This window comes from Neomonachus schauinslandi, chromosome 3, assembly GCF_002201575.2.
Source record: "Neomonachus schauinslandi chromosome 3, ASM220157v2, whole genome shotgun sequence".
In the NCBI taxonomy this organism is placed as follows: domain Eukaryota; kingdom Metazoa; phylum Chordata; class Mammalia; order Carnivora; family Phocidae; genus Neomonachus; species Neomonachus schauinslandi.
In genome coordinates, this window is record NC_058405.1 from 139534931 (window position 1) to 139559747 (window position 24817).

General features: G+C 40.5%; 1 protein-coding gene across 1 annotated transcript in view; it reads right to left on the reverse strand.

Moving 5' to 3' along the window:
• Positions 1-14692, reverse strand: part of TTN (titin) — a 269090-nt gene extending 254398 nt beyond the window's left edge. The window contains 10 exon segments of the mRNA XM_044913684.1: positions 106-243; positions 1637-1768; positions 3309-3449; positions 4149-4301; positions 5206-5533; positions 9401-9645; positions 9739-9824; positions 10318-10605; positions 12294-12497; positions 14602-14692. Coding sequence (XP_044769619.1) covers positions 106-243; positions 1637-1768; positions 3309-3449; positions 4149-4301; positions 5206-5533; positions 9401-9645; positions 9739-9824; positions 10318-10605; positions 12294-12497; positions 14602-14692 — 1806 coding nt within the window.
• Positions 14693-24817: the final 10125 nt, after the last annotated feature.

Genomic DNA, 24817 nt, shown 5'->3' on the forward strand with positions numbered 1-24817 from the left:
AAAAGATGAGGTGAAAAAGTGATGAGTAAGACCCATGATGAACACGTAGGCAGCTTGCAAATGACATGACGAAGAGTGAATTGCACACCGGCAGGGAGTCATCACCTTTTCCTGAGTTATGTGCTTCTGATCATGGTGTGTGGCAATTTCTTCTTGAGCTCCCCGGATTGTTTCTGGCTTTGTGGACTCTGCGGTGGCAGCTACCACCACAGATGCAGCGGTGGTCAGAGCTGTCTGTCTTATCTGATTTTCAGAGTAAAATAAAGGTTTGAGGTTCAAAAGAAATGGCGAGATACTCTTGCAACATCCAGAAGAATACAAAATGTTTAGTGGTAAGAGAGAAAGTACCACCAGTTTCCATTTTAAGGGCCAACACTTAATGTTTAAAACACAGACTTTCGTTTTCCTGAGGAATAGGCTTCATTTCTGCCCACTTGCTCCTTCGCAAATTGCCCTAGAAACTGAAAAGGTCTCATCTTCGAGACATGCTGACACATGAGGTCCCAGTGAGCAGCCACTGGCGAATGGCTGGAAAATAGTCAGGCTGAACTTGCCAGTAACTGGTATTGCAATGGCAACAGGGAGCTCTACGCCCTTGATCATAACAAGTAGGGGATGTGGGCATTCAAAGTCTCTCCCTCCCTCTAAGGAGAGGGAAATTCATTCAGTAGCCTGTGGCCAGCCCTCAAAGAGAATAGAGTGTTCTCAGCTAAGCCTTTTAAAAAATAGCTCTGGGATCAGCAAAGAACAGGCGATCAAGATTGGTGAGGGCAGGCACCCTCCTGAACAGGAAAGAGTTAAAAATAGATGCTTCTTTCCTGACACCTTAAGGCTGGATGTCACACACGGAAGAGAAGTGGATTTTGGTGACACTGAGGTTGTTTGCACGTGGCTCCGCGGCACAAAAGTAGCAAACACTTCTAGGTCCCTGTTTGTCAATCACGAATTAGGACATTTTCTTGAAGAAGGACCAGTGTTTCCTGATGTCCAGCACTTCCTCACTTTCCCTTGATATTTACTTGGAGTGTTCACAGCTGGCATGCGCATGTGTGCGTGCACAGATAGGTCTTACAACCGAAGTGACTGAGGGCTGAGGCTATGCGTGAGAAAACTCTATGGGGGTAACTTGATTGGGGTGATATCTGTCTTCCATTTAAATACGCTCTAGGGGCGCCTGGGTGGCTCAGTCGTTAAGCGTCTGCCTTCGGCTCAGGTCATGATCCCAGGGTCCTGGGATCGAGCCCCACATCGGGCTCCCTGCTCCGCGGGAAGCCTGCTTCTCCCCCTCCCACTCTCCCTGCTTGTGTTCCCTCTCTCGCTGTGTCTTTCTCTGTTAAATAAACAAAATCTAAAAAAATAAAAAAAAAATTAAAAAAAAATAAATAAATACGCTCTAGAAATGTCATAGATGTGCTCCCAAATGGTTCTCATAGACAATCTCCCCAAAACTGATGAATTGAGTGAAAGTTGTGCAATGAAAACAGAATCTCCATCATGAAAGAGTTTCAGAGAAACAACAAAAAGAAAATACATACAAAAGACTCCTTCATTTAGAGGTTTTGGTAATAGGGTACACAGCTGATCAGAATGTGTTATGTGTCAACGAACTACAACATATTCACAAAATCCGACTTACCATTTCTTGAGTTACTTGTTTTTGTTCTTGTTTTGTAGTAATTTGTCCAGTAACTCTAGTTTCTTGCTCTTCGGCTTTGGTTGTGGAAATTATTACTTTTGGTACAAATGCTTTTTCAGTTTCTTTTCTTATCTGAAATCAATGGTAAAAACAAACTCTTATTTGTCTCCTGATCTCTAATGGAAGTGACATAATGTTTATTAAATATAAACAATATACCAAACAAACTTCTTTCCTTGAAGAAAGAAGTAAAATCCTCTTTTTCTGGAGATATCACTAAATAAATCTTCTCATTTTCCTTAATAGGACCATGCTCTTTCTCTGTCTGAACCATAATTTATGTTGCTCAGGGAAAAAAAAAAAGTTGGGTTCAATACCATTTAATTGAATTGGAGATTTGCCATCTTCTTTGAAAAGACTTCCAATTTTCATAAATGGATATATGGGCAATACTATTCTATGCCACTTTTGTCATCTAAAGGTGATCTTAGAGAATCGGATATTAGAATGGAAGGCCTTAGAAGTAATTTGTCTGACCCTTTAGTTTTATATACGAGAAATCAAGTATGGACAATTTACAATCTACATTTATATGAAATTTTTGCTTTGGAAATTTTCCTAATTATGATTGCTTGGGATATCCAGACTTACTTTTCTAAAATTGAGACATTATGGGGAGATAAGTTTTGTACACATCCCAGGCAAAATGTTTTCCAAATCCATAGCCCTCTGAAGGAGGCTGTTTTGATCTGGATGCCTAAGGTATGTGGAGGGGGGAAGGGGGAAGAGAAAGGGAAGTTTTCCCCATTTGCCTCTTTCCTCTTTGCCAATCTCAGACACCATCCCTGACATTCTGGATCTCAGGGTTTAAAAAGACTTGAAAGTTCATCTTCTCGAACCCCCCAGCTGACAACTGGCTCCCCTGGCCAAAAGCCCTACCAAATGGCCTTAATCTAATTTGTTCCTGAAAGCCTCCAATCATGACTGTCCTTTCACTTTTTTTTTGGTCATTTGACCTACAAAACCCATGCTGTCCATTCCACTTCAAATCCATATTCCAAGGTTCTCCTAGGAGGTCAAGAAGCAGTTGCCAAGCTATTTTTCAAAGCAATGTGTGCTTAGTGTCCTTCTCTGTTCCTTCCTCAACATCTACTCTTCCCGGTTTGCCCTCACTCTAGTCACATATTTAGTTAGCGCACCTCCAGAGCAACAGAGATGGAACCCCTTGTTTGTGTTCAAAGAAATCCCTTTTGTCTACACAAGCGAAACATTTGGGGACTCGAAGGGACCTTGAAATCTGGTACCCAGGGATACACAGATACAAGGGGATTTTAATAGTGTGATAAAAACTATGTTGCCCAAGGGCGCCTGGGTGGCTCAGTTGGTTAAGCTACTGCCTTCGGCTCAGGTCATGATCCTGGAGTCCCGGGATCGAGTCCCGCATCGGGCTCCCTGCTCGGCAGGGAGTCTGCTTCTCCCTCTGGCCCTCCCCCCTCTCATGTGCTCTCTCTCATTCTCTCTGTCTCAAATAAATAAATAAAATCTTTAAAAAAAAAAAAAAAAAAAAAACTATGTTGCCCAAGAAACAAAACCCTTCGTGGTATACATTATTATGTGTGCTGACACAGGGAACGACAACAATAATTTCACATCAAAAGCCATTTTTTTTCACCTTTTCATGAGTTACGTGCACCTGCTCTTGTTTTGTTGTAATTACTTCTCTGGTTCTTGATTTTAATTCTTGTTCCTTGGCTTTATCGGCGGCCACTACTACCTTAGTTACAGCCGTCTTCTTCTCTGCCTCTTTTTTAATCTGAATTTCAGAGGGGAAAGGAAGGAAATAGTTTCATGCGCCTTATATAAAAGTTCCAATAATAAATCAGGATACAGACAGAAACATCACCCAAGCAAGGATAAGGGGGAAAGCTGGAGTGATTTTAAACTATAAAAGAAATCTATTCAAATATGAGGTGGGAAATTATCCTGGATTTATAACACTTTTCAGCTGTGAATCAAATGTCACATTTGTTTTGAGGAAAGTAAAAGCAAAGGTCTTTGGGGGAAGCTTGGAGAAAGGTAACGTCTGCCCTGCAATAATGGTCCTCCCCCCGCCCCCCCCACACACACCCCGAGCTCTTGGAGCAACTGAGCTCTGGACTGACTGGTCTGGAACCACAGCAATGGATGCACATGCATGCTCCTCATTTAGCTGGCTTTCCTGGCCACCCTTTGCCTGTCTCGACCCAGGACCATGTTGATACTTGAATTCCTTCTCTGACCTCCTGTACCAAATTTTGGTAGTTCACTCTTGTCTGTCTACCTGCCTGACATGGACCAGGAACTTTAGGTACTTATATCTTCAACACCCTTGGTATCTCAGGCCATCTTTTGCTCAGAGGGTCCTAGAAGTCTGGGCCACACTGGGCTCGGCGCTGCGCTCCACGTGCCTGGAGCGCTGGTTTGCCACAGGATCTCTGCATGCCCAGCTCGCTCTGGCCAGCTGCGTGCCTACCTGTTCTTGAGCAGGTTGGATGTGCACAGCAGTCGTGGTTGTCCTCTGAGCAGTCTGCTCTACAGCTCCGATGACTGGTTCTCTCACTCTGGCCATATCAACAGCAGCAACAACGGTCGCAACAGCGGCACTTTTGTCAGTTTCTTGTCTTGCCTGGATCGGAAATGACCAAGGCCATTTTCAAAATGACATGCCCAGCAGACAATACGAAAGTTCAGTGGAAATGAGCTGCCTCTTATCATATGGTTTCACTTACTTGTGGAACATAAGGAAAAGCAGGGAGGACATTAGGAAAAGGAAGGGAAAAATGAAGGGGGGGACATTGGAGGGGGAGACGAACCATGAGAGACAATGGACTCTGAGAAACAAACTGAGGGTTCTAGAGGGGAGGGGGGTGGAGGGATGGGTTAGCCTGGTGGTGGGTATTGAGGAGGGCACGTTCTGCTTGGAGCACTGGGTGTTATACGCTAACAATGTATCATGGATCACTACATCAAAAACTAATGCTCTACTGTATGGTGACTAACATAACATAATAAAATAAATATTAAAGAAAAGGAAATGAGCTGCCTCCAGTAAAACGTAGGTGGGATAAGTGTGTCATTGCCAAGAGGAGAGGGCATGTATTGTTAAAACCTGTCTTTTCTGAAAACCTCACAGAATAGAGCCTTTATCCCAATTAAAAGTGATTTTCCAGGGATGCCCGGGTGGCTCAGTCATTAAACCTTGGGCTCAGGTCATGATCCCAGGATTCTGGGATTGAGCCCTGCATCGGGCTCTCTGCTCGACGGGACGGGAAGCCTGCTTCTCCCTCTCCCGCTCCCCCTGCTTGTGTTCCCTCTCTCGCTGCGTCTCTCTCTCTGTCAAATAAATAAAATCTTTTAAAAAAATGACTTTCCAAAGCATGAGCCAAATTTGGCCTTCAGTTTGTTATGTTGGTCTGTTCATATGCAATTCCCCTCCAAGCCACACGAGACGGAGTTTCATGGCAGGGTGCTGGCTGGAGACACCAGCGGGGAAAGGAAGACAAAGCAGGACAGCCCTGCCCGGGACCTACCTCGGCGGCCCCAGCAGCCACAGCCCCCGCCGCGAAGGCAGCGCCGGCCGACTCGCTGGCGGCGGCGCCCGCTGCTCCGCTGACGGTCACTTGCTCCTGGATCCCGTATCGCCCTTCCCATCTCTCCTCTGTCCTGATCTGGGTGGCGCTCGTCACCATGGTTTCTCTCATCTCAGCCTCAGATGAGGCCACATACCCCTCTTGCTTCCAAGGAGGAGGCACTTCGGGGCCGGGGGCCACGCCAGGGGTCTGGGTCTTCCGGGCGAGTAATGGAGACCTAACGGATCTGATGGGGGACGTGGAGATCCTTCCCGCTGGAGACACGGATCTGAAAACCAGACGGCAGAGATCAGGAACGGCAAGACCCAGAACTCCTCTCCGGGTCACAGGATCTGAATAATGGAAGGAAAATCTGGAAGTGCTTAAGGCAGAGTTTTTTCAAAATGTGTGCCCCAATAACCTATTCAGAGGCAAATAATGTACTTGATTGAAAGTAATTTGTTTTAAATCTTGGTAAGCCTTAATCTTATCTGCTGTAACTCGGTAAGAGAATCAGACTGAATTCTAAGCTAAAGAATGTTGTGCCCTGGCCCACCTTCTCACCATTTAAAAAAGTCAAGACAGCAGAAGGTCTTCAAATACAGCAAAAGAAAGGACATGGCGACTACAGTAATCAGAACTCTAAATTTCTCTGTTCTCCCAATGGGGGAGGGTATGTCAGGTGTCGAACAAGGAAAAGTTTCTGTAACCAAAATGCGTGTGCAATTCTGGGCTAAAGAAGTCTGGCCTCTTTTCTTTCCCTATAGACTTCTCGCAGCTTTCACCTATGCCCACAGGCCTTGTGAACCTCCAGGCTAGGAGGAAGCGTTCTTGGCACTCTTCTTGCAGAGCTTTTTTGGGTATGGGCTGTGCAATGGTCAAAGTGTTGTGAACTGCTCTTTTTAATTTTCTCTGTGTTTACGCTCACTCTCAATGTGTTGTACTCTGGACTTCTTTTAATATCCATATAGTTACTATGGTAACTGGCTATTTGGAAATCCAAGGGTTCCACGGTTTTTCTATTAAATTGATAAAGTGCTTCTTCTAAAATAATTTTCATTGCTTTTTGTGTATATCCCAAGTGCAATAGCATCATTTGAAGAATCTAAGTGCTAACTCCTGACATTTATGGCCAAAAAAGTCCCTGATCTACACCAATAATTCTAGGGGTTGGCCAACTATTTTAAGATAACAATTTTCATAATTTAATTTTTGATCGATTCTTAATCAACTTTTCCCTCTAGATGGCAGTATTGCCTCATCATTGAATATAACTACTGCCTACAGGAAAATATTTATAAATATACTCTGGCATTAACTTACACTGATCATAAATGAAACGACTCTTCTAATTAAGGTTCAAGGCACCGTTGGTATCTGCTCTAAATGACAGAGTAACTTAATAGTACACTACAATATTAACCAGTTCCATGTTTAGTCCTTTTCTTGAAGAACGGTTTTTTGGTGGAAATCAATTTACATTTTATACATGAAGTCCTAATCAAGTAAAGGGAAATCTAGGGGAACATGTCTCTATTTTAAAAGTGACTGCCTTAGAAATATAACAAAGACATCTAACACTGTTCTAAATGTAGGGTCTACACCAACTGAAGAAAAGCAAAGTGACATGTACTTCCAAGTTTCAACCTGTGCCTCATTCTTGCTCTTCATCATAAAGTGAGTTTATTTCAAAAAGAGTTAAAGACATGATTAGCATGACATGAGTGATTAGCAGCAGGCTGCAGGTAAGCCCATAACTGTGAAAAATCAATGTAATTTGAGTCATTATAGGAAAGTACTTATTTTTGCTCTTACAATAAAACATAATCACTGGGTCACAGCTAGATACACGTACCTTATTCAACAAAATATGTTTGCCTTACTCTACGACAAAAATCAAGATTAAACCATTAGATATTTTAGGAAGTAGTCTATCTTGGATAGCCATTATTTTCTCTATAAATTGCTATTTTTATTTCTTACTTTAAAGCAAATTTCAGGACTAAGTAACGGGGAGTGTTATTAATGAACTGCCAGAGCTGCTAAAGACAGTCAAAACGCTCCACGGAATCAGGGAGACTCTGTAATTTTAAAAGACCCTTAGGCTTGGATTAAAAATACAGTGAGGTTGTTATCTCCCCCAGAAATCACATTTGGCCTGTCTTGCGATTTCATGGTGTGCAAACTTGGAGCTAGCCTGGGACAGAACACTTTATTTGATAGCTAGACATGTTTTTAAAACTGAGCTTTTGGTTCAAGTCTTCCTTCATATTAGTGTTTGCAAGTACCTTTAATTTTCATAGTGGCCAATATAATAAAAATTGGAAAATATCTAGCATTTTTCATGTATTTATCGGACATCTGCATCGCCTCTTGTGTGCAATGCTGTCTTCTGTTCATTTTTTTTCCATTTGTGTTGTTTATTTTTTCTTTTAAAAATTAATTTGTGGAAGCTTTTTAATATATTTGCTACTTAGTTCTTTGTCGTAACTGTTGCAACATTTCCCCCCTAGATCTACTGTTTGCACTTTGCTTCTTTGTGGGTTCTTATTGAGCATCAACGTATACAGTCGTGTACATTATGCAAGGTTTTGAGGCTTCTACCATTCATATTATAGCCATTGTATATTTGATATAATACTTTCAAGGCAGAAACAATGAAATATCTTGAGGAAGAGACACTTCTAAAATATTTTCAGAAATGCACTGTTTGGTTTAGCAATGACCTAATTTTTGCCATACATACGTTTTTATTTTAATATAGTTGAATCTCCAAATCTATTTTTAAAAGCTCTCCCTCACAAATGTTTTCCCAAATAGTTTCATATTTTTTTTAGTTTTTATTTTTTAATTTAGCTTTTCTAGTCAGGCTGAGATTTATTTTGTAAATGGTGTGAGGTAGAGGTTTATATTTGTTTTCTTCCAAAAAGATAGCTAATCGGGCCAGCATTCTTTATCAAGTAAAATATCCTTTCTCCCACTGAACTGAAAAGTCACTTTGGTTAAAAATGGAATCTACTGGATACTTGAATTTATTTCTAGACACTCTGTTCTGCTTCTCTGGTGTATTTTCTATTCACTTACCAATACCACAATGTTTTGATTTCAGTAACTTAAGTAAATTTGAATATTTTTTAGGTCAACTATCTGCTTATTACTCTCCTTTTAAAATTTTTCTCGGCAGGAGAACTCTCTCTACACTAAAACAATGGTATAAATTGGTCAAGAAACGTTTTCTTGTTTACCCCAAATTTTGGACATTTTTTCAGTTCATCATATTAAAAACCTCAGCAGGTTAAGCCAAGTTCCAAAGTTTCAAATTTGTTATGGATAATCTACACTTGTTTATAGAATTTCTGAGCCCTGATGATACATGCTTACTTTCTGAAATACCTCCATATTAACTAAGCATAGAAACCTATCTTATTTTCTATGGAAAATGACATAAGCAAATGCAAAATATTTAGAAGGTTTTACTTCTTATCAGAAAATAACTATACAAATGTTCTTATGCTCCATATACAAAGTACCTTCAACTAATTATCTCACTGAATCCTCACAACACTCCTTGAGCTCATTCTTATTGTGATTTTCTTTAATGTACAAATGGTATGACTAAGACCCTAAGCAAATTATTTAACCTCTAGCTCCACTCACCTATCTATAAAATTAGGAATGATAATTCTTAGAGGTTGCTGTGAATATTTAAGGAGATAATATACATACAATGCCAATCAAATATCTGATAGAGAGAAAGTGGCCAATATATAATAGCAACTATTTCATTGTTACAATTATTTCCCTAAGTCACACTGTTAGCAAACGGTCAGGCTGATGGAACATAGTGCTTCCAACTCTACATTCTGTGCTCTTTTTATTTCATGGCTTTCTCTTGGCTTTTAACGCAGATGTTTGTTAAATGGAATACAAATAGGAATTCAGAAGTAGAGTTTATAAAGTCGTCCAATTTACCTGTGGACAGTGAAGATTTGTGACAGTGAGGATTCAGGACCTTTCGGCTTACCTCCTTTCTCACATGCTACATTTTTTATTGCTTCCTTCTATTTCTCTCCCTTCTTTGTCTTATTTCTCATCTTATTGGATGAAACCTAATTCAAAAATGCACAATGACTTGCTCTACTTTAAAAGGCTTTACCTGACGGGAGATGGGGTTGGTGCCCGCACATGTCTGACCGGGGAAGGGGAGTGTCTTATCGGCGACGGGGACTGCTGTCGAGGCAACTGCACTTTGGCAGCAATGGACGGTGGTGTGGGAGACCTGGACTTGGGCTTTGGAGGTATCCTGGGAGGTGTTTTATGGGGCAGCTGTTGCCCAGCGGCACCATCTATGACCATTTCAACTGTTGCAATTGATCTGGCATCAAAGTGGGCTTCAATCTTCTGTAAAAGATGAAAACAAAGCCCATGTTCAGGGGGAACAGTTGGCGAAGCAATGATCTGAAAGATCTGAAAACCAACAGTATAGAAAAATACCTTTTCAATTCGGGTTTGTCTTGTTTCTGAAATCTGAGCAGTCGAAACAATTGTCTTTGTCTTTTTAGCGGGTACTACTTCTTCACCTGTGGGAAGGGAAAGACAGCTATTCAGGAGGAGGCATGGTGACCCATTTCTAAAGAGATGATGCTAATTCTGACTACAGAGTCAAGAAAATTTTCTAGTTGTCTCAATGGAGGAAAATGCAGGAAGTTTTGGATTTTGTATGAATATAAATTAGGTTTTACAATAGAATATGTTCGTTATTAGATAAGAATTTACTTAGAACCATTTTTTTTTAAATCCATTATTGGTCAATAATTTGAAAGCAGATGACTTAATTGAAATACTTTCTAGTTTCTACTGGGCTTAGTAAGCACAGAGTGCATCAGTGATTCTGAGCTCCTGCTTGGAATCTCAGAGACTTTTCTTCTCATGGGTGTTGAAAAGCCAGCTTCAGTTTCAGCTCGCAGCATCCCTGAGGCCTCCGAGGGGAGGCGGGAAGACCTCCAGCCCCACTTCGGCCTCCATCAGTAAGTACTCTCTCCTTCTCCCAGTTTCTCCACCTCCAGCACATACCTTGAACCAGCAATTCGGCAGTCGAAGTAGCTCTTCCAACGCTATTGGTGGCATTTACTGAATACGTCCCGGAGTCTTCGGGGTATGCTTCTGCAATCAGTAAGCTGTAGAGGTCGCCTTCTTGTGAAATTTGAAAATCAAGGGAGCTCTGGATTTCCGCTCCATCCCGATAGAACTTCACCACAGGTGTAGGGATTCCGGTCACTCTCACTTGGAGTCGTACTTGGCTTCCTTGTCTCACGGTCATGCTCTGCAGTCGTTGAACAAAGTTGGGTGGCGCTGTCTCTGCTGCAGGGGGAAGCGAGCAAAATCAGGACCACCAGCCAGGGTACTCCCGACAGGTTATTTTTAAACAATCACAGCTCCATTTCCAAAACAAGGCAGTGACTCCCTGAACCAAACACCCTTGACTGTCCTTGAGCCCAGTTCATGCATAGCATAGCAAGAAAGGAGCCAGAAGATGGCAGAAGGTAATCCTGCCACCATATTTTATTTTTATTTGCTGTTTTTGTTTAGGAGCTGTAAGCCACCACTCTTTCTTCCTTCCTTCCTTCCTTCCTCTTCCATCCTTCCCCCTTTTTTTTTTTTAAAGATTTTATTTATTTATTTGACAGAGACACAGCGAGAGAGGGAACACAAGCAGGGAGAGTGGGAGAGGGAGAAGCAGACTCCCCGCCGAGCAGGGAGCCTGATGCGGGACTCGATCCTGGGACTCCAGGATCATGACCTGAGCCGAAGGCAGATGCTTAACGACTGAGTCACCCAGGCGCCCCCCTTCCTTTTTTTTTTTTTAAGAAAAAACCTCCATATTGTTATAACGTTTTAAGAGAATCTTTCGGACACTTCCTCCCAGCCTCACATCTAGCACTATCTTAACCTGTTAAAGTAATTTTGCGTATTTCAATAAATTGCATTAAAATGAATTCTGATGGTTGGTTTGATAAGTGTACCTGTGACTTACAGAATCACTAACTCTTAATTTGATGTCAAAAATCCTAAATTGTCTCCAAATTGATCAGTATTCAAATAACCCAAATATTTACTTGCATTTAAATGTTATTCCAAATAGTGACATGATTTAATGTTAGTCATGCTACAGAAAGGGGATTTTTTTGGTCCATTATGTTGAAAGAAATTTTTTAGAAATGTGAAGAGAGAATGGGATCCATTTTAACATGTTTTTGAGTAATAAACAACCTGTCACCCCTGTGCATTTTTCATTTCTGAATTTTCTGGATGTATGTTAAAGTTCACACATGATGTTCCCCGATGCATCGATAACAGCCCTATACTTGAACAGTGTTGGTGGTATAGTGTATTGGCTAATCACATATAACATTATGTAGCTCGTTATACAGATACTGTTTGCCATGTGTAAAGTAATACACAATGTTCTATGGATTAACATCTTACCAGGAAGTGAAGGATGGAGAGAAATGACAGCGGCAAAGAAGACTGGTGGTAACTTTTCTGAGGGAACTGTGTCATGCATCTGCCTTTTTCTGTGTATGTCCATGGTATAATAGTTTTAGATATGGAAAGTAAGTAAAGAATTATTGAATTTTATAGATAAGAGCAGTGTTTCTTAAATGGGCAGTCTTTGGAGCACTTGCTTCAGAATCATCTAGAAGCTTGTTAACGTGTAAATTCCTGGTGATGCACCTGTTTCCTTAGTAGACTTATAAACAAGGCTCCAAGCCTTTCCACTTGCTCAGAAACATGGTTTGTAATATTCCCTTAATATACTTTTGAGTGTTTAATATGTGTATAGAGGAAACATTCTCAGCCAACTTTGTGCTGGATTTTGAGAGGAGAATTAAATTTTACTCTGCTATCAATTCAGCCTCCAGTAGGTCCCTCTCTAGATCTTAGCTGCATCTACTTGTTCCTCAGTAGCTCTTCCTGGACCTCCTTCCCCATGGACTGGAGATGCCCTGGGGGTGGGGCAGAGGACAGGCAGATCCCCTACAGCCTACCTGTCACAAGAAGCTCAGCAGTACTAGTCGCTTGTCCAGATCCATTGGTGGCTCTCAGGGAGTATCGTCCACTGTTGGCTTTAGTCACGGCGGGGATCGTCAGTCTAGCGCGGCCATCGCTAAAGGAGATCTGCACGCCGGGTAGAGTGGAAGTGGAAATTGCCTGGCCATCCCTAAACCAGCTCACCTCAGGAACTGGGAAACCTGGGGCACAAACACAATTCATCTTTATGTTGGAATGGGGCCATGCAACGTCCTCCGTTCCGTCCCGCCATGTTCACTGCCTTGTCCTAACCCCAGGGTCCACTTGCAGATAATTAGGGAGGTCTGTGGGTTCGTGTAGAGGTCAACACTTTCATTTAATAGGAAAGGAAAGAGGCCAAAAGAGGCTCAGTGTTTTTTCCCAAGGTCCCTCAGCTAGAGGTGCACACAGAAGACTAGAATTTCTATCTCTTGCCCTCCTGTCCCGGTTCTCCCAGATACAATTTAATAGACATCATTAAAATCATGAAGGGGATTTATAAAAGCGTAAAGCCAAGGAAACTTTGAAATAAAAAGTGACTGTTGTCCTCTTCAGAAACAAGTAAAGAACAAAAGCAGCAAAGGATCTAAAAGGGCTGCCTAGCAAGCCCAAGAGGACAAACCCATCTGTGTCCCTCCTCTGTGGTTGCAAGGACACTGTCTCCTTGAACTCTCCTGCCTTTCAAATGTGTAATCAGTAAAACAAAGTGCAGAGAGAGAAGTGGGTTCTCATAGAAGAAGACACAAAGCCAAACCTAGTCTTACAGAACAACATGGACTCCTGGAGTTGCAGGTAGAAAAGCTGAATGCTCTTCAGTCGCCATAAATTGTGGAGCTAAGAACTACATGTACATGGTTTGATAATTCAAGTATATTCAAATTCTGTACATTGAGAAGGCATGAAGCAAATTCAGAGCAGGGTTTATTTTATACTAAAATGGAGGAAGTGAAGAGAACCAAGAGAACATTTATTTTCTTGTCCTTATATTAACCAATCTCCCACCACAGCCAAGTGAGTAGTTTATTTGACTAATTCATGAATGTCAAATATTTTCAGTGGTGTTTTCTTAATAATATATTAGCACATAGTGTGACAGAACAAGAAGCTACGAAGAAGCAAGCTTGCACTACTCCACAAATGGGCAAAATTCCCACTGACGCCAATTGTGTTCTGCACAATTCAAAAGTTACTGAGCTTTACAAGATATATAATCGTATTATTGGAAAATCAGAGTATATCATGTGTGAGAAGAATGGAATTGGTCTCTATATGTATATATAATCAGTAATGAAGACTGATTACGTGATCTCTGTGCAATGTAAACGTCTTAACCAATTAGGAATAAGATTGGCACATAAAATAGAAAATGAAAGGAGAAAGGAAGAGATCTTATTTTATATCTTTATTAGAAGTCAAAAAATTTTTTAAAAAAAAGGGACAGTAGACCATGGAGGTGTAAACTTGATTTTCAATTAACCCATGCCATTTTATATGACCAGTTAGGATACTACAAAGACAATACTGATTAAATAATTTTCAAGATTATTTATAATATAGTTTGTAGATGACCCCCATTTTTTCCAGAAGATGGTAAGTCCTAGAAATCATGCATTTTTTGGAACTCTAAACTGAGTTATGAAGAAGAAAAAGAAGGGGGAAAATCCTAACTTTGTTTTAAATAAAATTCAGAGGTCAATCTTTGTTTCTCTTTGGTGGCATATATTATTTTTTGTTGTCATTTCCAAAGATTGGCAAATCTTAATTCACTAGAATCACTTAATAAAGATTGAAAATACAAGAATAAGATCATTAGGAGTTAGCTCAACACTGAAAGTTTTCTGCTTCTTAGACTAGTCCACGGTATTGTTATTTCCTACTCTCGGGCACCTGGAGTGGGCCCCAGCCTCCTTGCCCCGCAGCTCCACGGCCCGCCCCTACTGGGCTTCGGTTCCTGGCTTCCAGTCTGGCTCTGCAGCTGAACCCAAATATAGAATGACCAAATTTGGTCGTACTTAGCTGCTGGATTCTGACAGCAATTTTAATCCAATGCTAATTATTTGCTTCGTGGAATTATAAATATGAATAAAACATTTCCAAGCCATTATATTGTCAGATTTTGTCAGTACTCTGTGAACGGTATACCCTTATGATGGCCCTTCCATCCAGCTGGACCAATTTTACAAAGTGAGAGCCGGGCTTAAACTTGCTGTCGAGTCCTACAGCTAAGTTCACAGACCGGGACGGGGAGGAGGCGAGGCGCAGGCAAGTGCGCACGCGTGAGCTTACCACTAATGTGAGCCTCAAAGGTTGCGGTACTACCCTCCAGTACCACAACGCTTTGTAACGGCTGCGTAAACGTCGGTGCTTGAGTTGTCATCTTTTCAGGCACTCTGAAAAGGAAGAGAAAAGAAGTTAGAAGGTCCCAGCCAAGGGCCACTCGAGCTACTCTGGAGATGGCGGAGACACACATTTTCCAATCAGATTGCTCCTGAGATAATCTGTGGGCCCTAGAGGGATGGGTCTGGCTTCTCCTTCGTGGTTTCAATTTGAACACAGGACTCTGCATTGATTTGGAGCCTAATAGAGTAGCAAGTCTAAAGAGAAATGGAAAAAAAAAAAAAAAAGGAAAGCAGAGCAAGGAATGCCCTCTAGTGGTCAAAGAGGGAAATTCCGTCTTACCAAGGATGGGACACCTAAGTGAGAGATGGAAAGAGGAAAACTGGAGTAAGTGGGAGTAGAGAAGCACCATAAAAGAAGTGTGGAAAGAACAGAATGGATCTGTGCATCGGTTCAATGGCTGAGAGATAATTGTTAAAAAAAAATTTCCTTCCTCCCAGTATTTTTCATTCCCTCACTCTATATTTTTAAGGTTGGCGTAGATTTGGGTCTTACTAGTATTGCTTTAAGTAATCCAGGCGGCTACTTAAAATAGTCACCAAAACTAAAAATTTGAGCTTTTCAATTTCTTTCCTTACTTGGAAAGTTCTGGCAAGTCTTACTGACTATGTAAGCCTTTCACAGACAGCTTACAGTGCTTTCTATTTCTAATATTTCTTCATATTGTAACTGCTCAATAAATGGTGCTGTTGAAGTCAGTAGTCAGGAAAATTTAAACTTACATGAATTGGCCAACTTTTGTTACAGAGCTGAAAGAAAACTACTGACTTGAGTACTTAGTAAGGAACAAGGTCCAAATCTGACAGAGAGAACACTGCTGTAAAATGTAAAAAAGTTAAAAGCCTCGTGCTTTCTCAATGCAAATATTCCAAATCAAAGAAAGGAATGTGAAATTTGCACTTAAGTCCTTTTAAGTGGAAGAAAGTCCTTTGTCCGTCAGTTCCAGAGAGATGATGTGAAGAATTTTCTGATGCACAAACACATTATTCAACTACTCCACTATTCTGATATAAAAAGCAGATTCCCAATTGTCAGATACTTCATTACTGCTTTTCACAAAATTCTCTGTTCACTAAAAATTTATGGAACGGTAATTTTTCTAGTAATAATTCTGTGCCTTATTGTAACTTTTTACTTCGTTAAAAAGAAAATGAAACCAGGATTCCAAGACAATAAAATGTATATTTGGAAAGTTCAAATAATATCCAAAAGTTTTTGTGAATCTTTTGTCAAGAACTCCATATAGCATATTACATGTAAGACAAATAACTTTTTATGCCTCACTTTCCCTGTTTACAACCTAGTGCATCTTCTAAAAATAGCTATATTCTTTTGCACCATTTAGGTATTATATACCAATGCATTTATAGGCATTTATGATGAGTAATCTAAATCCAGGAAGATGGGAAGTCAGCATTTAGATATTAAAAGTCTCTAAAATATTATTTCTTGCCCTTAACACCAACATTTAGCTCATATCATTTGATTATGAATTAAAATACATGAGATACTGGGTATTTTATAAAACAATTATAATGTAGCTTTTCCCCCAAATTTCTAAATATGTCACAATTAACTTGTCTAAATTGGTCATTTATTCCTAGTGGATAGGTCCATTTTGTTGCTTTAGCACTTGCTCTCGAACGGCCTTTGTGTAATTAGGCTGAAGGTATGCATCTAAAATGTCATGCTCCCAAAATAAACTCTCCACTGTTGACTGACAGCGGGCAAGTGTTCTGTCACTGTCCCGCAACTGATCCCTCAGCAGTCGATTCCCTTAAAAAGTCATCAGGGTGTAGCTGATACCACATGCATTTTATCAGAGCTATTCTTGGTGCGTCTCACTTTTTCACTGAGTAACATAACCTTGAACATTCTCAGCAGACAAAAAGAGTCTAGGACATGAAGCAAACATTTCTATCATCATTTCCGACCTCGGCTTCAACACTTTTAAGACCATGGGGTGGGTTCACACAATTGGAATCACTGCCTGGGCTGATTCGCCAAAGCACTGAACTTTTTAAAGAAAACTGAACGAGCAGATTTAAATAATGGATCGGTAACAACAACGAGTAGTTAGACAAACACCCCTACATAGGCACGTCGCCTACGCCGGAATACAAAGTTCTAACTGGGAACTAGAAATCAATAAGGAAGGGACTCTACTGTTAAAAAAAAAAAAAAGTAAAGATGCCGCTCACCTGATTTCTCAAGAGTGCCCAAAAAGGGTGGGACGAAGCCCCAGGTTGCTTCCGAAACGACGTCCTATCTGGAGCTGGTTTTTTCGACCATCTCCGACATGAATCGGTGAGCCTCTAAACTTAAAAACAAAACTACACAGTCCGAGACTGTGTAGTTTTGCTTTTCTATGCAATCCCTACACCCGAGGCGAGGCTGGGAATGCACGACTGCTCAAGAGCCAGGGCTGGGCTCTGCCTTTTTATGTGCCCGATCTGCTGACAGCCCCACATCCCCGGCTGATTGGCTGCCTCAGGAAAGCATGATGGGAGACGGATCTATCTGGTGGTGTCACACACCACCTGTTCTTCTCATTGGCAGTGCTAAATTTAGCACCTCGAAAGAGGCTTTACCAAGGAAATAGAACTGTCTTTAAAGAATAACTGTATGGAGGCTCAGAGAAGAGCATTTGTTGCCCATTGTTAGCCTCTGCAGACACTGATCTGAGGAGGTTTTGCGAAGGTAGAAGGTATTTGTGCGCAGTTTTATGAAATAGCCTTTCACCTGAGGGCCCTCCTGCCCTGGGACTCAGGCTCCATTCCCCTTCCCTTCCCCCATACAACTGACCAAATGCACCTGTCAATCATGACCGCAGATGAGGGCATTTATCTCAGGCATCAGACTTCACCTTCTTTGAAGAATGAGTGCCTCTAAACTTTAGCATCAAGAGAGCTCCTTTATACTATCTGCGTTCTCCAGAATCCTCTTGTACTTTAGGGAGAATTAAGGCAATGTTAATGAGCTAAGTGTTTATTCAGCCCTGGAAGAAATAATGGTGAAAGACAAAAGCTGAACTCTGTTTAGATTTAGTCTGTGCGGTATAATGATTTCACTTTTTTCAGATTTCATTTCTTTCTGGCATTCATATTGACAAATGTGCATGCACGGTTTCTTAACAAGTAACCAACTCTTAACGTTTAAATCATCCATAGGGTTCTTTTTCCAGACACATGAAGGCTGCTTTACTTATCTCTGGAGTTTGCTGTTATTAATGGGAAGTGGTTAGGAGATGATATAGTTGCTATTTTAAGACTGAATTTAATTTCAAGCAGGAGATATTTCAAATACAAAAGAGCATACCAAAAGATCTTTCTAATGGTTCAGCCGAGAGATTTGTAAGACTTCACTAAGAGGGAAGAAAATTGTCTTGGTGATACTGGGAAGAGACTTTTCTTAATAAAATGGACTAAAATTTTAAAACTTAAGGTCAATTTATTTGTATCTATAATAAAAAATGTTCCGGGTTGTGGGAGAACTTGGCCATGCATCAGGCTTTTTCACTTCTTGAATATTTCATACTTCATAATTACTTATGTAGTGATTAATTTATTAACATTGAACAGAGCTAAACTCTCCTGGACAACTGATGTAGCACAATTCTATAGACCAGATGACACCGTGTATTTACTTAAACATCGTCTCCTTTACTTCAGTGGTGATGTCTGTATTGGTGGCATCATTTTCCCCTCTATTGACTCTATCTTCTGTGATCCTGTTCTATTGACTTAGTCAGAAGCAACTAGTTTCGTGTCAGATGTCTTAAAAAATATTTCCATTTAGCGACTTCTGTTACAGGCAAGCTGCCAGTCATAAGGCAAAGTAAGACTAGAAATGTGTGATCTTTCTGATTTGGGGTGTTCACCAATTGGCTATCTATTTAAAATGTGTTTGTACTTGTGTGTATGTGCATGCGTGTGCATGTGTGTGATGTATGGTGTGTGTCACGTATGTATATTTTTAGATTCATTTGACCTAATGTGAAGCATGTTGATGTCTTGTTATGTTTGTTGGAACCAAAGTCAAAGTACTTTATTTCTTATGGGAACTAGAGAGAATGAGTGGGTAGAACCTTGAAGCTTGTGTCTTCTAGTGCAAGCTGGTGCAACACAGGAAGCTCGAGAGCCGGGAAGATGGACCATATATTATAAAAATAAGGTCAAGTGTCTACCTCCAAAGCTGCTTGTCTTTTCATTGTTCTTGAACATTTCTAGACTTGTCAGTATTATCAAGATCCTTGCCTTTTTTTTTTTTTAAAAAAAGATTTTATTTATTTATTTTTTGAGAGAGAGAGAAAGAACACAAGAGGTGGGGAGAGGCAGAAGGAGAAGCAGACTCCCCACTGAGCAGGGATCCCAATGTGGGGCTCGATCCCAGGACCCTGGGATCATGACCTGAGCCAAAGATAGACGTTTAACTGACTGAGCCACCCAGGCGCCCAGATCCTTGCCTTTTGACATTTACATCCTTATATGACAGTCAGAGTTAAGAAAGACAGGAAAAAAGAAAAAGGAAGGAAAGCGGGAAGGAAGAAATAAAGAAGGACTATTAGTAAATAACACACTACTCTAGAAAGAAGCCATATTGTTGGATTAGTGAATAGTAGTGATATCATGGTAAGCATCAGCTTTAAAATTAAGTATGCCATAGTTGGAATATAGTAAGCTAGCCCAGTGGAAACCAAATACTACTCTGATTTGGTTTGCTGATGCAGTAAGATCTTAATTTACCACCCTAACAGTGGGGCAGAGTCCCATAGATAATCCAAAACAGCTGATAATTCAAATATAATGCCTACTTAGTTTTGGAATGCATGCCGTGATTCTGTTTTTGAACATCAGCGAAGGCAATTCAATAAACATTTATTAAGCATATGCTCAGGACTGAATACTGTGCTAAATTATAATTCTAGATTCTGTCATCACTTAGTGACTCAACAAATATCCACTGAGCGGTGACTTTGTGTGAGGCATTTTGCTAGACGATGGCCAGACAGCTGTGACCAAGAAGAAAGTTGTGGCTCCTGCACTCCTGGGGACTGCAGTCTAATACATTCTAACAAATTCTCAGTATCTATGACTGAGACCTAGACTGGGATAGGCATTAACTCAGTCACTCCATCTACACAGTTGCTGGTGGTGGCAGACTTTATTTTATTTTAAGATTTTTTTTTTATTTACTTGAGAGAGAGAGAGAAGGGGGGAGGGGCAAAAGGAGAGAGAGAGAATCCCAAGCAGATTCCCTGCTGAGCCGGGAGCCCAATGCAGGGCTCAATCTCAGGACCCTGAGACCATGACCTGAGCTGAAACCAAGAGTCAGAGGCTCAACTGACTGAGCCACCCAGATGCCCTGGTGGCAGACTTTATTTATACTACCTAGAACCATTACCAAAGGAAGGACTTACTGCAGATTGAAAAATGGGTACAGTTTTTAAAGCTAGTGTAAGTCCTTTCTGAAAGAAAAAAGTAAAATTAATGTATTTATAATTCATTAACATTTTTTTTGTGTGTGAGGTCTTTTTTTAAATACAGTTCAGGCACTGGGATTATAGCAATGGGCACAGCAGACAAGAATCTCTGCCCTCAGGGAGTTTGCATTTTAGTAAGAACAATAGTACCTAGTAATATATCTATAAAGTCTACAGATTTATCTCTAAAGTATTTCAAAGCTAAAATGTAAGCTCATCACTGAGCTGTTAATACATAAGAAGGTAGTAAAGCAAACTCAGGAAGTTCACAGGGAAGAACTTGTCACCCAAACAAGCCATTTTAATGCACTATCTTATGTGTTCCTTGAGTTATAAAGGCAGGCAAAGTTACCCTGGGGATATGAGAGGCAAGAAAGTGCTGGTTAAAATTCAAGAGAGGACTTCTCTTTATCCCTTTTTCACTAGCTCCAGTTACAACTGCTTTAGTAGTAAGATCAAGTCGACTGATTTCTAACTATTTATAGGTGTACTAACAGTCACTAACACATTTAATGCCACATTAAATGCAAAAAGATTATTTTACACACATACGATACTTCTACCAAAATAAGAAAGATCAAAACTTCAGCTTCACACTTCTCAGGAGCACTGACTCCAGGGGCACGTGTAATTTCATTCCTACCCGATGTGGGTTTCAGGCACCTCACCTGAATTCCTGAGTATCAGATACGTCTGTTGTACACGGGGGATTATAATATCAACTTCAAAGGGTTATTGGAAAGATTAGGCAACAGAATGAATGTGACCGTGCCCAGGACAGTGAGAATCGGACACGTGGTGGGCATTTTGTTTGTTTGCTCCGGCCAAGTGGGACACAAAAGATCATCATTTCTGTGCTTAGTAATATTGATTTGATTAATTACCTAACTACGTGGCTGAATATCCAGGGTGGTGTTTCCTAAGAAATCTTTGAAAAGTCCAAAAGTGAATTCACAGAAACACATGTCTTGTCCCTCTCTGAGGAATCTCAGAAGGTGACATGACATTTACACATGGAATGAAACTACTGGAACATTTTTTTTTTTAAGATTTTATTTGTTTGTTTTAGGAGAAAGAGAGTGTGTGCGTGAGTGGGGGGAGGGGCAGATGGAGAGGAAGAGGGAGAGGGAGAGAATCTCAAGCAGCCTCTGTGCTGAGCCCGACGTGGGGCTCAATCTTATGACCCTCAGATCATGATCTGAGCCAAAACCAAGAGTCTGACACTTAACCACCCAGGCGCCCCAACTACTGGACCCTTAAAGAAGAAATGAGCTGGGTTTCTGGAAGTGTGAGATAGGACACCATAAACCAGATCAGATCCAACCACCAGCAGATGCTCACTGGAGGTGATATTGTCATCAGATGATAAGCTTTACACCCACCGAAGGGAGGAAGTCAGGCTCATTTTATCCAGTAACTACTATAGACACAGGACTAAGGATGGAGGGCTTTTTTTTTTTTAATTTAATTTTATTATGTTTTGTTAGTCAACATACATTACATCATCAGTTTTTGATGTAGTGTTCCATGATTCACACCCAGTGCTCCATAAGGATTGAGGGCTTTTCAGGGTCAAAAATGTATGTGGGAGCTGAAAATTGTTGTGCCCTGAAATACAAAAACAAATCTGCAAAAATGAAAAATACATGTTTATCAAATGCCTACAAAAGAAGACAAGTCAACTAATCAACTGCATTTATGATGGGTATATTTTAATAGGCTTGATATATTAGGGGGTGGGTCCTCCAAAAGCAAAAGAGCCTGTGTGAGACAAAAATCTAAAAACAAAGGCAGCTCTATTGTATCAAAAAGCAAAGGTAAGCTTTGAAATACTTGAAAGACCCTTTGAGCCTTAAGTGATGGCTTGTGTTCATATGGAATTCTGAAGATTCTGTGTGTCTATTGAAGAGATTTAGGCCTTCTTACTTCTGTGTTTTACCCCATCTATTTCAAGTACCCCCCCACTCCATTTCCACCCTTAATTACAAATATAGAATCCTTCTGAAATAAGCCCTTACTGTGAAAGCCAAGTGTGGGGTGCTGGATATTCTCTGGTTGCCCTCCTATATACTTCTTACCCCTTTCCATTCTATCTTGGGCCCCTAAGAGGCTGAGCCCTAGAGGGGTCCTCCCTTGCCTCTGGCTTCTGGCACTGGGATTATAGCAGCCCAAGGGAAATGGTGGCAGGAGAGAGTTTAGGATATTAATTCGCTAGGATCTCTCCTTGCCTGGCTGTAGTTTGGCCATGGCCTTCATTTGCCATGGCCATGCTCCTCCTGTCAGGGGCCCCTTTCCCCTTTCCTACAGGTACTTTCTTTGGGTTCCAGTAACTGCTCCATTCCCATGTTTCTAACTAGGGCTTTGTACTGTTGCTATTCCCAAAGCTTTTTGCCATCCCTGTTAGTGTTCATGAACCTGCCCACACCTTGTAATAGTCCTTCACTAAACCCTTTGCAGTTGTGCTGTTGAGTTGTGTTTCCTGCCCTATGACCTGACCTTGTATGGAGACAATAATAAAAACTTCTCTCCTTCTTAAGGTAAACCAACCTAAGCATTTATCTCCATTGCTAGATAATTGTCTCAATTCCCAATAGACTTCTTCCTTATCCCTTTTTCCCTCCAGGCAGCTCATATTTTTAACATTAAGTTCGGACTTCCATTCCTTTCCCTCTCCCTCCCTCCCGTCTTCTTTCCTTCCTTTCTTTCCTTCTCAAGTGATTTTCAAGTGTCTTCCATGTACCAAGAACTATGGGGGATACAGAAAATGTAATGTTCTTTGCTTAGATGTTAGTTGCAAAGACAACAAGAGAAAGACAAGAGAGCTATGTAACAATGCAAGGAGACACAATGAAAGGAAAGGGTCAAAACAGTCGCTAGAGACACTAAGTGCTCAGAAACACAGCGATGGAGGAGGGCAGTACAGGGTGTTAACAAAAGCAGAACTTCTCATGGAGAGGGTAACTTGGGTTGGTGTTTTTATTTCAAAAGAATTGAAGTATTTCAGCAAAACCACAAAAAATAGATAAGAGAAATGGAAATAAAGAATACCTTTCAGAGAAAATAGGAACAAAGTAGAAAACTAAAACCATGTCAAAGAACAACATAAATTTGCAAACCAAGATGCCAAGATATTTGTTATAGTTGATCTTCAGGTAGGAATGGGAATTTCCTGGAAGTGAATTAAAAACAGAAGCATAATTCTCAATAGAGAGAAGGAAGCATACCAATTTCTTGAGGAAATGCAATTTTTCTAACACTGAATTTTAAAGATAAGCCAGGTACAACTTTCCAAGAGGGGGTACTGAATGATATACAGAACATAAGTGTTTAACAATATATTTAGAGCAGATGTAGTGACCTAATTTATATGTTGATATTTTTGGTGAAAGCTTTTAACAAAATCCAGGGCATAACACTAAAAGACAATTCACCAAATGCAACTGAATGGAGGGACTAAGGAAATATAGTCCAAGTTTTAAAAAATAAGCATGGGAGTGGGGCTCCAGCCCCTGATTCATGGGTAGGATTTATAACATGCCAAAGATCTTGGGTAACTATCACCTCTCTCAGGTGTTCCTCTGATAAGAATTGAAACTGAAAGCCAAGAGTACTCTGGTTAGGATCTTGGTGTTCTGTGTGGTTGACAGACAAGTGATTAATGTTATCTTTAGGAGTGTTTAACAAAGATCACATTCCCTGTTGTAAAGGTTTCCACATTTTCTCACTGGCATTAACAATCACAACTTTACACTCACCAAGTAATTTATATTTTTCGTAAATAAATCCACTTCCAGTTTGATAATTATGGTCTTGGAGTGTAGATATGAATTTAGAATGGTCCTTAGAGACACTGAGTGGATCTTCTCTTTGTAAATGTGTAGAGGCAAGCAAACACCCTGGGGAAGGTCAACTTGAAATGCAAATACATCTCTCCCAGTGTCAGAACCTGCTGCTCCATGAGACAAGGCTAAAGGCACTTGCTACATGTTTTTCAGGAGTCCACGACATGAATTGGCTTTGAAGATGAAGCCATGTCATGTGTCAGTGTTAGAACCTGCCCAGTCAAGATAACTGTCTCAAACCTCTGTTTCTAAGACTTGTTTAAAGACGTTAGGAGATAATATTTGGCAGTAGGTATGAGCAGAAATAACCACTAGAGAAAGAAACTAAAGTGATTAGTCAATTTAAGCATTTGATCTTCAAAGTTCTGAGGGTCAAAAGGCTGTGCCTATCCATAGAATAAAACCAGTAGGATGCCAAATGTTTACATAGTAGGTTCTTGACATTGAGAGATTGAATGTTTGTGAGTTCGACACATTGTAAGTATATTCACACTGTTGGAGTCATGGCTGTTAATTTTGGGGAAATGTGAATTTGAATCATGTGTATAACACAGCTGTGTACCAGCGTGTCACTTGCTAATAAGTGAGCCTATAGCAGTTGAGAGACTCATTAATGTGTGGCTTTAGTTCTCTACTTGTGTTACATAGAATTGTATTACATGATAAAAAACACTTGTTCTAGGAATTTGTAATAGAAAATACTCACTGAAAGCAACATGTGTCTGCCAGTGGGGAGTATTTATACTGATAATAATAGACCATTTGGTAACTCTTGAAAAAC